General features: G+C 37.1%; 1 protein-coding gene across 1 annotated transcript in view; it reads right to left on the bottom strand.

Moving 5' to 3' along the window:
- Positions 1-5,747: 5,747 nt before the first annotated feature.
- Positions 5,748-15,209, bottom strand: part of EDIL3 (EGF like repeats and discoidin domains 3) — a 257,156-nt gene continuing 247,694 nt past the window's right edge. The window contains exon 10 of the mRNA XM_062018152.1: positions 5,748-6,562. Within this exon, the coding sequence (XP_061874136.1) occupies positions 6,413-6,562 (150 nt within the window). The 3' untranslated portion in view covers positions 5,748-6,412. The remainder of the gene's footprint in view (positions 6,563-15,209) is intronic.

Here is a 15,209-nt window from a genome sequence, read left to right as displayed (position 1 = left end):
TTCTCCCCCTCCCCTCTCACAGACCTCCACCTGCAGTGCTGTGTCCAGCTCTGAAGTCCCCAGTATGAGAAAGACCTGGACCTGTTGGTGTGGATCATCCTCCACAGAAGAGCTATGAGACTGTCAGAGAGCTGAGGCACCTAGTTCTTGGATTAATAATGTCTGAAGGAGTTGAGGTTGTTCAATCCGAAGAAGATATGGCTCTAGAGGCACCTTATTGCAGCCTTTCAATACGTAGAGGGCTTACATGAAAGATGGACAGTGACATTTTAGCAGGGCTTGCATTGATAGAACAGGGGATTAAAAGTGAAAGAAAGTAGATTTAGCTTGAATATGAGGAAATTTTTTAAGATGAGTGTAGTAGGACAGTGGAACAGGTTGCCCAGAGAAGTGTGGACTCCTGGAAGTGTCTAAGCTCAGGCTGGTTGGGGCTCTGAACATGAATAGTAAAAGATGTCCCAGATCATAAAAAGAGGGTTGAGCTACATTATATTTGAAGGTCCCTTCCAACTGAAGCCAATCTGTGATTCTGTGATTCTATGTGTACATAACAGGAAATTACTCTCCAAATTACACAATGCTTACAAATCCTTCAAAGAGGATTAGGGCCACTAACAGGTGTGGTTTTCATCCACAAATCATGACTTCTCCAGTCTGTTCTGAGAACAACAGAAGAAAATAGTGAGTGAAGTGGTAATATGCTTAGACCGTCACTGATCTTACCCAGATCAAAAGGTTCACTAGAAATGGAATTAACTCCTAGGCACACTAATGAGTCTCTTGATGCTCCTAATTTATCTGGACAGTTCTAGAAATATTAGAGAGTTGCAGGTATTGCAGCAATGTGGAAAGAATAATGACCCTTTTGCTTCCTCTTTGTTCTCACTTTTCCTATATGAGATATATGACACCAGCCTGTGAAAAACGCTCATATAGACTTATATATGTGTGTGTATATATATATATATGATGTATGCACCATATTCTCATAAGCAATGTATGTTTTAATTATTTACTACAAAATTCTCCATCAGTGCCTCTTCTTATAAAACTGTGAAACTATTATATTAACATGAATCATGTAATGATGGAGTTTCTCCAAGTCAAATAGTAAAGGTAATACCATTCAAAAGGAAAACAGTACAGATGTAAAAAGTCAGGAATGAAGATTCAGGCACAATATTTTTCTGTGCAATTCAGTGTGCATAATTCTACATACCAGATAGCATTTGTGTTTTGTGTTTAAAGTTGTGGTGGGTTGACTCGAAACATCAGTTAAGCTTCACACAGCTGCTGACTCACCCTATTCCTCCAGCAGCACATAGTAGAGAAGAGGAAGACCAAAAGTGAGAAAGCTCACGGGGTGAGAGTTTAGTAAGTGAAGGTTACTAATATACACTGGTAAAATACATTTTGCTGCCCCCTTAGCATAATAAATTGTGTGACCAAGACATGTTTTGATGTTCTTCTGTTCAGAGACATTTAAGCACACGTAATTACAGCTCCCCAAATACTGATACTGATGTGTATCAAGATAATCTGCAATAATTACAGTTACAAAGCTAGTTAACAAAACTTATACAAGTGTGCCTAAGTGAACAGATTAACCTCCTGCTATTTGACAAAGCAAGTTTCATTGTATTTACCACAGGAGTATCTGAGATGACATATTTCATGTTGATGTAGCGTGTTGATATGCATGTTTATCCCTTGAGTTCATTAGCAACAGGTATGAGAGGGTGGACGTTGATAAACAGTTGCTATTCTGAAGAGAATTACTCATTATTGTCTCTCATTGTCTTCATTAGAGTTCCTGGGGATCTACATTATGAAGAATGAGAGGAAAAACTGCTTTTCATTTCTTCAGGAACACGCTCTGTATTTAATGAAAGAGTTGCAATTTATAATTAAAAGTCAGGAAGATTCAAGATGTGTATTTTCAGAAATTTATGACTGAAGTGTTAATATTCAACCATCACTCACCCAAGAGGACACAAGCTGAAATGGATATGAGACAAAAGCATATGTATCTATGGACATACTCTGGATCAGTAAGGAGTCAACCACTGAAACTTCCTCTCTCGTAAGTACACAAAACTTTAAAATATTTTTTTACATGTCACTGTTTAAAATTTTGAGTGAATGGCTTTTCCATGTGCTACTGTAACCTCTGGGAGTCTTCAGAAGTTGAAATGACAAAGCTGGGGAGCAGGCTGTACAGCAAATAAAGTGAAGAGGCGGAGATGTGGGTGAGCACTGGCCTTGCTTTGCCATCTCCCTGGAAGCCTTGTAGTGTAACTGCATTGCAGCCACTCTTTATCTTTTCAGAAATTAATTAGACTATGCAGGAGTGGAGAAGAGATGATAAGGATGCACAAATATCCCAAGAAATTGGACTTAAAGGGAAGGAAAATTGTCAGTTTTCATTTCTGGTGCTCATTCTGAGAGCAGCAAGATAGAAAAATATTTTTAGACTCATTCAAACCTTTGCTATTTTATCTGAAGGAACAAAGGGAACACATTTAAGGAGGAGCAGCACCACAGTTGATTTTGCCAGAAACAAACTTACCTACCACAAAGATCCTGAAAATGAATTCAGGAAAATGCCACATCATATCTCTGCTTTGCATTTGCTGCCAGTGAGGCTGAGATAAGTTGTATCTCCTTCAAGGTATTGCAATATAAGTGCTTCAAAAATGATCTCATTTTTCAAAACTTTTATTGTTAAGTTTGAAGACTAGACAAGGTCATACTGGTTTTACATTGTTCTACATGATTTAAGTATATACAAAACCATTTGAATATTACACAGCTTGAAAGGTTGCAAAGGTCATTGTGTCCAAGAGACTTCTATACTTACTGACACATCTGAAGCCAGCACTGAATATTATAGTTCATATTTGTTGTATAGCAAAGATACACTCATTTAGTATCCTTAGTCTTCAAAACTGACACTAATTTGTATGCAGCCATTCCAAAAGAGAAAGTCAACCTCAAATTCAGAGCCAGTTAACATGATAAGCCCTTAACAGAACACAGATAAGATGGAACCTCATGACAGAGTTTAATTTTGCAGGCTATAACTGTAGCACATTACAGAGCTACAGAAAGGTGAAGTCTGCCTACAAATACTCAGCTGGTTCAGGGTGAAATTTAATTATCAGAACATTTTCAGTCTTGTTGAGTACCATTGTTACAACTAATACAGAAGTCAAGGATCATTTCAGAGTGTTTCTGCATCCCCTCTTAAAGGGACACATCCTGTCCTGCACTTATTTCTGGGTTTGGAACACAAGTTGCTTTCACTGTGACAGTACAGTCATATTAATTTATAACTTGTCCTTTACATCAATGATGTTCACCAAGACAATAAAATAAAATTAAAGGGGAAAAGTTTAAATCTAGACCATAAACTGTCTATCATCTGTTTTATTAAATCTGAAGTATTACACAGACTATTTCAGACTTACACTGTTGACAATAGAAGAATTTGGTACTATGGCTGCACAATGCCATTTAAAGAAAGCTTGTTGGTAGCTAAGGAATAATTTCGTTAGAAAAAGCCCCAGCATGTTGGTTGAAATTGTAACGGCATCACACACATGATTCTTTTATAAATTGTCACAGAATATTATCACAATGTATAGAGCTGTCTTTGCAGGTTGTGAAGACTGCTGGCAGACGAAAGCTGACACAGGACATAGGGATGCAAATATTCAACTCTAAATGAATAGAAAATAGAATTACTATGTTAGATATCATGACAACACTATTTTTATATGTGGTTGAATGGATAATGATTAAATTACCAAACCAAGATTCACTCTAAACCAAAACTGAAGTTGCACAAGATGAATAACATGAAAAGAAATCACGTAAGAGTACACAACAGATATTTCAAAAGAACATTAAAACAAGTTGGTAAACTAGGGAGCCTAATTCTCTGAGATGGCCTTCCATTTTTTGGGTACAGTTGACAAGTGAAATAGCTACACACTATTCTTCATATCTCTCATTAAATTCAGGGTCAATTTTCTCCCTTTTGGACATCTTTAAATATTGTGTGTGCCCTAAAGATATAAACATTACCTTTTTTTTTGTAGAGCCTAAAGTGCAAGGTATGGGCAGTAGGTAATTTAGGAATACATTTGTCCTCTATTATTCAATTTTTTGTTTCTTTTCTCTAAGGACCATCATGATTGACTTTCTCTTTAAAATCACTCACTATGCTTGAAGACCACTCCATATATACATTATTACGGAATGCTGTTAACACAGTTACAGACAAGACAGTAACAGTCTAGTGGCTTTTGTTATGCAGCACAAAGTAAAAAATAAAGAACAAACTTAGCAGTGTTGCACAGGACCTCAACATTTCTTACACATACTTTTACCTTTACAAGATTCTTCTTTAGAAGTCTTTAAATGTCTAAGCCTTATAAAATAAATACTTGTATAAATACAGTTTTAAGGATTAAGTCATTTTATAGAGGCAGGGTGTTCTGTTTGTTAAAATGTGACAGTTAAGTGACACTATCAGAAAACCGCCACCAATATATCCCCAATTCTTGTATGTAAAATTCCTGGCTGCTATTCTGGAGTCTTTCACAGTTCAATGGATAATATATTTTGTCTGTGGTGGAAAATGTGTGATTAAATGCAGATTTTTGAAATCCAAACCATTTTGTTTCCAAAGTAAAAGTTTGCAGACTGGGCTAACTAGCTGTTTGCCTGGGAAGCAGCACTCAGGTTCATACTTCAGTGTTTCGGTGAGAATCTAACAGTGACAAAAAAAAAAGTTCTGTGACATTTGCTAAAACATGCAGCTGTGTATCTATCTATCTAGCTATCTATCTCTGTGTCTCTCTCCATATCAGCATGTTATGAAATTAAAAAGGTGGCAGCAATCCCAAACACTGTTTCAGGTAACAGAAGGAGCCCCTTGCTCCTTGTCTCAGGACTTTTTTAGACTTAGGTGCTACTCTAACATAGTCATGGAGCATGTTATTCCAAGGAAACTCGGAAGTAGTCTACAAAGGTTGGTATTGTTATCTCCATCATCAGGGGAACCTGAGGTATAGGGGAGAATGTCCCCTCCATGTTTCCTCCTAAAATCTACTTTTTAAACTGGGGCATCAGTTTTGAACTGATTTTGTTAAAACAACATAGCATGTATGAAGTGTTTCAGTAGATGAGATATGACAAAAATCAGTCTTCTCATGACATGTGTCTGAAAAGACATAGTTGGCAGTGGAAGGTGCTAAGGGCCTAGCTTTGTTGAATTCCAATGACATCTCTTGCCTTCATGCCTGGGCTGTGACTGCCACCATGAGAAGAGCCTATTGAGAGGGTCTCCTGGCAGCAAGGAAGTCATTCCTCACATGTGTCACTTAGCACCTGATTCCTTCACCTCACATTTACCTCCTTGCAGAAATTAAGAAGGTTTCTGAAGGAAATAATTGGGAAGGCAGCTCTGTGTTGGGTTGAGTGCTCACTCCTGGGCAAGTCACAGGCTCGGGATTTCTGATGCGTTGTACCTGTGTGGCTACTTAAGATGAGATACCACAAGTACCCTGGCATCTCATTCTCTCATCAAGGAGGCATTTCAGCCTCCTTGAAAAAGTGTATTGGGCAGAATTAATAAACTTTGGGAAATTTACTAACTTCATAATATACTGATAGTGGTTTTTGTTCAATATGCAATCAGGTCACCTCTTTCAAGGACAAATAACATCAGTGGTGATACTAAACAGAAAAGATGGAGATCATGTCTATAGCATGCAAAACAGAGAAGGAAAATGGGGTTAGTAAGGAAAAGCCTTTAGGTGTATGGGCACTGCTGTTCAGATGATAGTGATGAAAGGTAGCTTTTAATATCATAGGTACTGTGTTTTACAGTACCACAGAATATCTTCCAAAATATATGTCATAAATACTGACAGTGTTTGATAGGCACCAATACTATAATGCAGTCATCCCCAAGTAAACTTATTGCTAAAAGCTGCAATATCACTTTTTGCAAGTAAGATGACAATGTGATGTATGGAAAATTTGTCAGCCCAATGTTTCTAAAGCTGCAAATGAGCTTTGTCATGCTATTTCTCTTCCCTTGTAAAAAAGTTGCTGCTGTTTTTCCCTAATACGTTTCAACTAGAGTGAACAACTCAAAGGAAAACTAGAAAGATAATTCCACAGCAGAAGGGACTACACTAACAGATTTCAAGGACAAAATAGGATTGGATCATTTAAAGGGCAGGCTTAGACCTCCTTGCGAAAGACAGTTAGCGGCCTACCATAAAATGAGCACTTGTTCATGAAAAACCCACTCAGCATCCTACAGGCTTTGCACAGTTTCTTCTACGGAGAGACTTTTAGCTACACCAAGAGTTGCGACGCTTAACGGAGATCCCTTTCAGTCCTCCACTCTGCAGCCCAGCAGCTCTGACCGCAGGGTGATCCTGCCGTACCATGACCATGGGAGGATGCGGACGTGCCGGGCGTAGATCGGAGGGTCGATGACGTTCTTACGGTGCGTATCATTGTCAAAATTCCCCTGGAACACCTGAAGGGCAATGAGAAGGTAATGAGAAGAATTAAGGCTGAGTGGCTTAAGAAGCAGTTGTTTCCCATAGACATTCTCAATATAGAATCAATTTGATGGGAAAAGACATCTGATTGATTGGAAAAGACATTTAAGATCATCAAGTCCAACAACTGACCTAGCACTGCCAAGCCCATCACTAAACCACATCCCTCAGCACCTTAGTTACATTTAAATATCTCCAAGGATGGAGACTCCACCACCTCCCTGGGCAGCCTGCGACAGTGTTTTACAATCCTCTCAGTGACCAAGTTCTTGCTAACCTCCAATCTAAACCTCTCCTGGCACAACTTGAGGCCATTTCATCAAGTCCTATCACTTATCACATAAAAGACCGACCCTCACCTTGCTATAACCTTCTGTCAGGTAATTGTAGAGAGTGATAAAATCTCCTCTGAGCCTCCTCTTCTCCAAGCTAAACACCCCCAGCTCCCTCAACCACTCCTCATCACACCTTTTCTGCAGACCCTTTACCATCTGTTACCTGCCTCTGGACATGCTCCAGAGCTTCAATGTCTTTCTTGTAGTGAGGGGACCAAAACTTAACACAGCACCCCTGATGTCTCTAGGTACCCCTCCATGCTAATTTTGATCACCTGGACACCCAACTGATTCTGCAAAAAGCATCTGCTTTTTCTAAGACCTTGGGATTTCACTGCATACCAGGAACCTTGGAACAGGGTATGAGTGTGGTACCCTCAATCCCAGTGCAGATTCAGCCTTGAATTGAAAGCCTAATCTGCCATTCTGACAACACCCTCGGCCCACCTCTAGAAGTTACATAAAAATCGTTAACATTTAAAAATTAAATGTCTTTTTACTTGGCATTTGTATCATGTCAAATTAATCCCAGGAGATCCTGTAATTGTTTTCAACAAAATAACATTAATAATTAAAGTTAAGAAGAATTTTTATTGCATCACGTATGAATGCAGCTTGGATGTTACTATATAAACCCTGGTAAAGTTAGTGATTATCAAGGATACTACTTCTCTGTCAAATAAAAGTCAGCATGTGAATTAAAGGCATTGGTTTCTGACCAAATTAAAAAATCCTAGCACAGTACATTGCATGTTACACTGTTATTTCCACTAGTATGTGTTAACTAACATGTAAGCGAGCTCTCAAACTTCTGTCTCTGTTAAAACAAAGACAGATTTTTTCCCCCGGCAGTCACTACTTAAATTCAAAGGCCACAGCACCACTTTCTGGCAAATGATCAGATTATTCACTTGGGATATTTTCATTTTTAATAGGAATTGTTCATTGTCTTCAAATGTCAGCCAACTCACTTTTCATTTGTAAAAATGGAATTTGATGGCTTTTGACCTTGAAATGAATGACTGTCATTTGCATCATGCAGAGAAAGAATATGGACCTCCTGAAGAAGTTCTTGTATGACTGAATTTGTACAGGATGACAAGTTTCCTGGAAGTTTTTAGGAAAAAAAATGACACACGTTGAATTTAGAAGAGGCTGATCCACTACTTTAGTCCTTCATCTGGTTCTTTCATGACATGTTTACAAAGCACTATACGAATTCTTCGCTTTTTTTGTCTCTATGTTGCATCTTTGAATTTCTAAAGCTTCTCTCAAGTGCTACCATTTGGCATTGCAAATAAAACATGTATCCTCCAACAGTGATGATCTTTAACAAGTGATAAATCTCTTCTTGTCTGGCATCTCACTAAACATAGAAACAGGAGAACTAAAGCACCTAGGTGTTAAGATAGATGGATAAAATTGCAGACTGACTGACCACAGAAACATCAGTGTTGTGCGTCTAAGGAAAAAAAAAGTATTTACCACAGGAAAAATTGTTTCTTGCTCAAGTGTTGTTCACACAAATCGACTGGAGCTTGGGCTAACAAGATTAGGCCTGAATTTAAGTTTCATTTGTGGCAATATAACACAGGAAAGAAGGCAGTAAGTTCATTACGAAAATTACAGAGTGGCACTCCCCAGTGTACAATATACAGCTAGGAAAGCTTACATTATTTTCATTTGGTTTCTTGTGCATGCATGCAATTTAGTTGTTGATATTTTTTATCAAGCTAGATGATAAGCATTGCAGAACTACAGACAATTCCTGCTGCAGAACTAATAGAAAATTCTTTTTCTCTCTATTTTCCTGACAGAAGATGTATTTCAGAGATAACAATATAATGAAGGCTTAGATAAAAAACGTTTTTTACCAGAAGTATTCATCTATAGCCCCAGTATTTCTATCTGCATATGTCTATGCAAAATAAGTAAAATTATGTGATGCAAATCAAATAATAAATACAGCTGAAGAATGTAGGAGTATGTCATTTACTTAGAGCAGGAAAACAGAATTAAATTTTATTTGTAACTCACACATGATTTCATTTCCACTTGAAAGTGAACATTAGCACTTGAAGTTAAACTCATCTGCTTCAGAGGTTAATTTACACAAATCTGAAATTCACCTTACAAATTCATGATCTGGTTTCAAGAAACTAACTAAATGTGCTGGAGCAGTAAAAGGACTTATGGGAAATAAATTTGTTCAGAAAGTGAGGGAACCTTTGTCAGCATGCACAAATGTGACCTGCAAGAAGCATAACATTCTATGAGCAAATTTAATGCTTTTTTTTGCAAATTTCATATGGGAAAACTATATCCTTTGTCACTCTTCATTTTACTTCAGCCTGAGTTAACTGCTGGAGTTAAGAAACGTTGAAAGATGCAGGGAAGACAAAGAAAAAACCTGTGCATCATACTTATCTGTACAGAAAAAAAGTTATTTCTATAGCCAAAAGTAATTTCTCTTAAATTACCTGTTGTTTTGAGCTCAAGCAATACTAAATGAATGACTTAAGCGATTAAAAGCTCCTGAAGGGCCAGCAACCTCATATAAGAAATGATCACTCCTCATTTGTTTCTCAGAATACAACACCTCTGAAGGCTGTAATGATTTATTACTATTCAAGAAGTTGATGTTGGAGTTCCAATACACAATTCTATGTCATGTTTCAGATGGAAAAAATCCCCAGTGACAATAAAACCCAACTGATTAGTGGTCAAGGAATAATGAGTAGAGTATAACTTATTAACATACCAATGCATAAAGTATCTCTTCATTTGGGTTCTGAGTGGGTGTAGATCTGGTTCTGCTTTATTTCAAAGAGTAAATACCAAGTGTGAAGCAACAAGATGGCCACAGGCATAGAAGAATGATAGCAGGTTCCTCCCAAGGCATGTAATGGTTATGATTCCCCTTATAACACAAAATTAAACTTTGGCCCAGTTTCCACAGTCCTTAACTACTGTTAAAGATCAGATAAACTGTTAGGGACAAAATCAGCAGGGAGTATTAAAGAAGCAGGTAGAAGAAAGCCAGAGGGTGGGAGGTCTGCTAGGTCAGAGTGGTATCCCTTTGTTTTTTTCTTCTCTGGTTGCAGGATGCTCCATTACTCTGATAGAGCTTCAGCCTCCACCAGCCCAGTGGCTGCCACTTTATGAGGTATCTCTGTTGATAAAAGGGATCTGAATTCTTGCTTTTTGACAATCCTTTTGTAGACTGTTCAAGATTTTCCAGCCCTACCATTCTATGATTTTACAGTGGATGTATCTATCGAAGTCAGTCTGCATAATTAAAAGGTGTTACTTGCTAAAACACTTCCTCAACGGCTTCAGTAAGTTTATACACAGACATTTCTCACACATACGTGTAGCTTCTCTGTAGCTTAGCTTCTTTCAGCTGCTATTAAGAAGGAAATGTATGCTGTTGTGCTTTAAGCATGGTAACTTATTTTACGATCAGTTAATATAAAACATAATGGAAACTTGAAAAGTATATACTGATACTCTCTGCCAAAAAGATTTCTGAAATACAAACAAGTTTAATATGTAATTGTGTCCAACAAGCAGTTTGGATATCTTACCTTCAACCATTCACTGAGATTTTTCAATGAAACTGTTTTATGGCATAAGCAGCAAACCCAAATAACAACAATGTAAGCTGATTAATAGTTTAAAAAGAAAACTATTATATACTTTAAGCTATAATAATTTACAACAAATACCTGAAGAACAGTAGCTTGAGAAAAGTGGAATTTATTACAATTGGTATTTGCATTGCTCCAAGCACCAGAGCTGGAAAACAGCTTTTAAGGCACATCCACAGGACTCATTTGTAGATTGCTGCAGTGGTTAAGATTTTTTTTATGGATGTGCATGGAGGATGAAAATTCAGGGTCTCTGATTCTCCATAGAGAATCTTTCTGGATCTCATGTCTCACAGAAACTTCAGTTATGTGAAAAGTCTGCATTTGCCACAGTACTACTGGTTCCTGCTATTTATGACAATGGCTGAAAATTGAGACTCAAGTCAAGCCTCAGACAGTGAAGTCACTATGTTGTCTGCTGCACTTTAACAATATTTTTTATTCTGATCAGAATATTTTAAATATTATTTCAAGTAGCAGTTAATCATGTCCATACTAGAGGCAGATTATTCTCAATGAACAGCTAGATCTGGCTCCTGTTTGGAGCTTGTTTCCGTGCAAGACATCTTGGTGTTTGGACAAAGAAAGGGATACTGTTAACGTAAAGTCTAAAAAGAAGCTACATGAAAAGTAATTTTTGGCAGCCATTTACGTTATTTTGGAAAGATTTTATTTCTTTATTACTATTCACTGTAGACACTTTGCTTAAGAGAGACAATGAATTTGCAGATTTGAATAGCTTGTTTACTTGCTATGAGGTTTTTTGCTCTTAGTGAAGCAACGTGCTCATCAGGAAGAGTTACAAGTGAACATTAGCTAAAAGGTGGTGAAAGATGTCTTGACTTCTCACCAGAAGTAGAGCAACTATTTACAGGTACACTCCATCATTTTCCACTACAAAAGACCAGGGAGGTGTTTCTTTTAATATACATATGCAAACACATGTATGTGCATGTGTATGTATACGGGGGGTTTTTTTTAGCAATTAAGAGGAGAAAGAAGACATTATTTCTTTTCAGTTGGTATACATAAAGTTCCGGGTTCAAATTTTCCACTCCTTATCTTAGCCATCTTCCTTGATTCTTCACTGAATGTTTTTCTAGACTCACAGAGCAGGCAGCAGCCACTTAGCATGCAATGGATAGCTATGCAAAAGAGTCCAGTGCCAGTAGGATTGTTTTTGCCCTCTCCATGATACATGAATATGTATTACATGACCTTTATTATGTCTTCAAGTTCAGAACAAATACCAGACAGATAAAATTTTTAAACTTGTGAAACATACTATCATATTCATGTTGGTTTTTTCTGCTTGATCTATATACTGATGCTACTAAATTTATCACTGCACATAGTTTATAAGTGCTTTGTGATAAAAAGTTCAAAGCTGAGCAAAACAAGAAATACTTTGAAGATAACCTCTTTCCAGAAATACTTACAGAAATTGTTGACACTGCTAATATGAGTGTGTTGTCTTCCTTCAGCTCTTAATGTGATACAAGAGACAGAGAGATACGTGTGCCGGAGGCACAGCCTAGAATGAGTAGAGCTAGATCTTCATCTGATACAAATCATATCAACTTCACCGAAAGTAACAGAAGTCACTCATAATTTAAACCAGTGCAGAAAAAAAAACCCATATTACTGTTAGATTAGAAATATTATTTTGAATAATAACACAAAATAAAGATATTGCAAAATCCAAGTTCTCTAACTGTGGCAAGTATATGGATTATATGCAGGAATTGTATCTATTAGTGTAAGTCAGGTATTATAATAATTAAACACGACATAGAAAAAAAGATTAGCAAATCTACCAGAAATATTTTTAACCTGACATGATTTAATTTTTCATTTATAAGTAGGTTTCTGTCTTCTGTTGCTATGGCAATTAACTAGAGATGTAAATCCTATAACTATAACAATTGTTTCATCATTTTGTGCACAAATCCAGTGGCCATTTCCATACTGGACATTGTCTACCTACAATTAATTGCACTGCTGGTGGCTAATAATGACCGACAGTGCCACAGATTGCTAGCCTCCTTCAGGCTACTTACAAATGTTCTCATCTTATTTTAAAAAACAGCCTCTGAAATGCCATTTGACACTGCAGCTGGCCTTGAATTATCTACAGCAGGCTGTGCAATTTATAAATCACATGTGGAATGTGATTAAAAAGAAAAAGGTCAAACTTGGTTTGGATGTCCTTAGCTTTGGAGGCATAGTGAGCTACTGACCTCTAGTTGAGAAAAACAAGATAGCTATTACCTCTGGTCCTTTTTCTAAAATATATTTTCTACTTGCCAGTCTGCTGTGTAATTTATTTTGCTTTCATATTTTCCAGGCAACTAATTCCAACTATTTAAATTGCATGAGAAAGGCTTCATTTTTTAAAGACAAGCTTTTTTCCTCCAGTACCTTTTTGTCTGTATTCACTGAGGTTCAGCACAGACGTGAACTCAAATGACTGGCCATTAAAGTAGCATAAGCCAAACAGGAGCAGCAGGAGCCACTGTTCTTGGAACAGCTTTTCCATTTGAAATGGTGCAAAGAGGAAAACTGAACACTGTATTTCCTTTTGTTTGAAACAACTAATTTGTTTCAGATTAACCAAAGAGACAAACTGTACATAGTACAGTTGTAAATAGTAGATCTCAATACTTTTTTTTTGTTTGTAAAACATCTCCACAAATGATGAAGAGGCAGCGTGTGAGCAGTATTTCTGGTGCTACACACACATGGGTGGAAAATCCTATTAGATCACACTGAATCGACACACACTTAGCTGGAGCAGTGATGGAGAGTTTGGTGTCAAACTGAAAAGTTTTACTGGGTGATGCCCCATGCCTCTGGCTGAATACAATTTAGGTATTCTCAGCAATTAAATGGATGATGGAAATGGATTTGCTTGTTGAAACTGCAGATGTATCTGAACTTTTCACATATTGAAACGTGGGATCAAAACTCAGAGACTTGACAAATTAGAGAAATGCACAGGAGAACAACGGTACAATTCAACAATGATGAGTAGCAAGCCAAAACTTAAAAAACATAACCAATGTCACAGGTACAATGTGAGGAACGATGGAGCAGGCAGCTGTTTGAGTAGTAAAGACTTCAACACTACAAATTTGGGTAATCACACTTTAGGAGAACCTGGTCCATGCAGAATCCAAAAGAATGATCTGAGGTTGAGAAAACACATCCTTTGAGGAAAGACTGGATGAACAATGATTATTTTTTCCCCAAGAAGAAACTGAGAAGGAATAGGCTAATGTACAGAACAGACAGAGGCTAACAGACAGAACAAACTGTCTGAAAAGATGAAGATAAATTTTTTTTTTGTGTCCTCTGAGGACAGGGCAGATGTATTGCAGAGAGTGAGATAAGTAACCTTTCTACCTTTAAAGATATCTAAACACTGGTGTAGTCTGCTCATATTGTAGAATTTTCATTGCTGAATGTTTCTATGTGCACATTAAATAATAATTTGATGGAGAACCATGCATGATATGAGCATCATATGAAGTGAAGGACAGGTGAAGGAATCAAGCCTTAGATCTAACAGCTGACTGCACCTGCTCCTAGGGCAGCAGGAAGGAACTTGGTGGTTGCTGAATCCCATTTTCTGCTGAGAAGATCTCAAAGGGGATAAGAGGAGAGAACTGTAGTCTCTTCACAGGTCAAGAGGTACCTGGCTAGATGCTGTCTCAAGATCCTTTGCAGTCCTAGCTCCTACAAAGTTTTGACAAGTTCACTGACCAACAGCTAAGTAATGTTAGACTGCCATAGACTTTTGAATTTTCCAGACTTCTGTCACATGAAAAAAAAAAAAAAAGTAAAGATATTTTGGGTGAATGTTTCTTTATCAGATATCAAGTCTAGAGTCATATCGAGAGATCTTGTTTGTTTATTTTGTACAAATGTAAATTCAGAAGTTATAACTTCTAATTTTCAGCTAAGTGTATTTAACTACATTCTGCTTTTAATTGCTCTTGATTTGTTAAAAAATCATAACAATATGCATCTATTTTAGTCTTAGGGATGTTAATTAATACAGGATGTGAGATGTTTTAATAGAATGATGATTAAGAGTTTTCCATTGTTTCTAACAGAATATGCTTATAATAATTAACAATCCAGCACACAATGAAAGTAAAAATAATTTCATTGCTTTGGCAAATGTTATAAACAAGTGTAGACTGGAGCAGTGCTGTCAAGTGATGGTGCGGTTTAGAGTTTGATTAGTTCGTGACTGTTGCTGTATTTCTCACCAGAGACCTGAACACATGTTCTCTTTTACAGTAAAATGAATGCAACAGTTTGCTTATAGAAGTTTGGCTTGGAGAAGACATTTCTTTCACAGTAGATCTTTTGCTTGTACTTTTAAATGCCAGGGATTTAAGATGGGATGTGCAGAAAGTATAGAAGTGACTATCTATCATTTATATTGAATGCATTTATGGTACATCTATGAAAGGTGAGCTGTTTGTTTCCAGTTTTTATCTGACAGCCAATTACACTAGACACATCCATACTCATTGGTGTCAGGACCTTCTCAGTTGGATGGCTAAAACAACTGATTTTGCTTTCCCTATCTGAAATCTTTTGGAATTTGATGGGGAATATCTGTG

The sequence above is a fragment of the Colius striatus genome, chromosome Z (assembly GCF_028858725.1).
Source record: "Colius striatus isolate bColStr4 chromosome Z, bColStr4.1.hap1, whole genome shotgun sequence".
In the NCBI taxonomy this organism is placed as follows: domain Eukaryota; kingdom Metazoa; phylum Chordata; class Aves; order Coliiformes; family Coliidae; genus Colius; species Colius striatus.
Note: the sequence above shows the minus strand (reverse complement) of the source record. Positions and strands in the feature narration are given on the sequence as shown.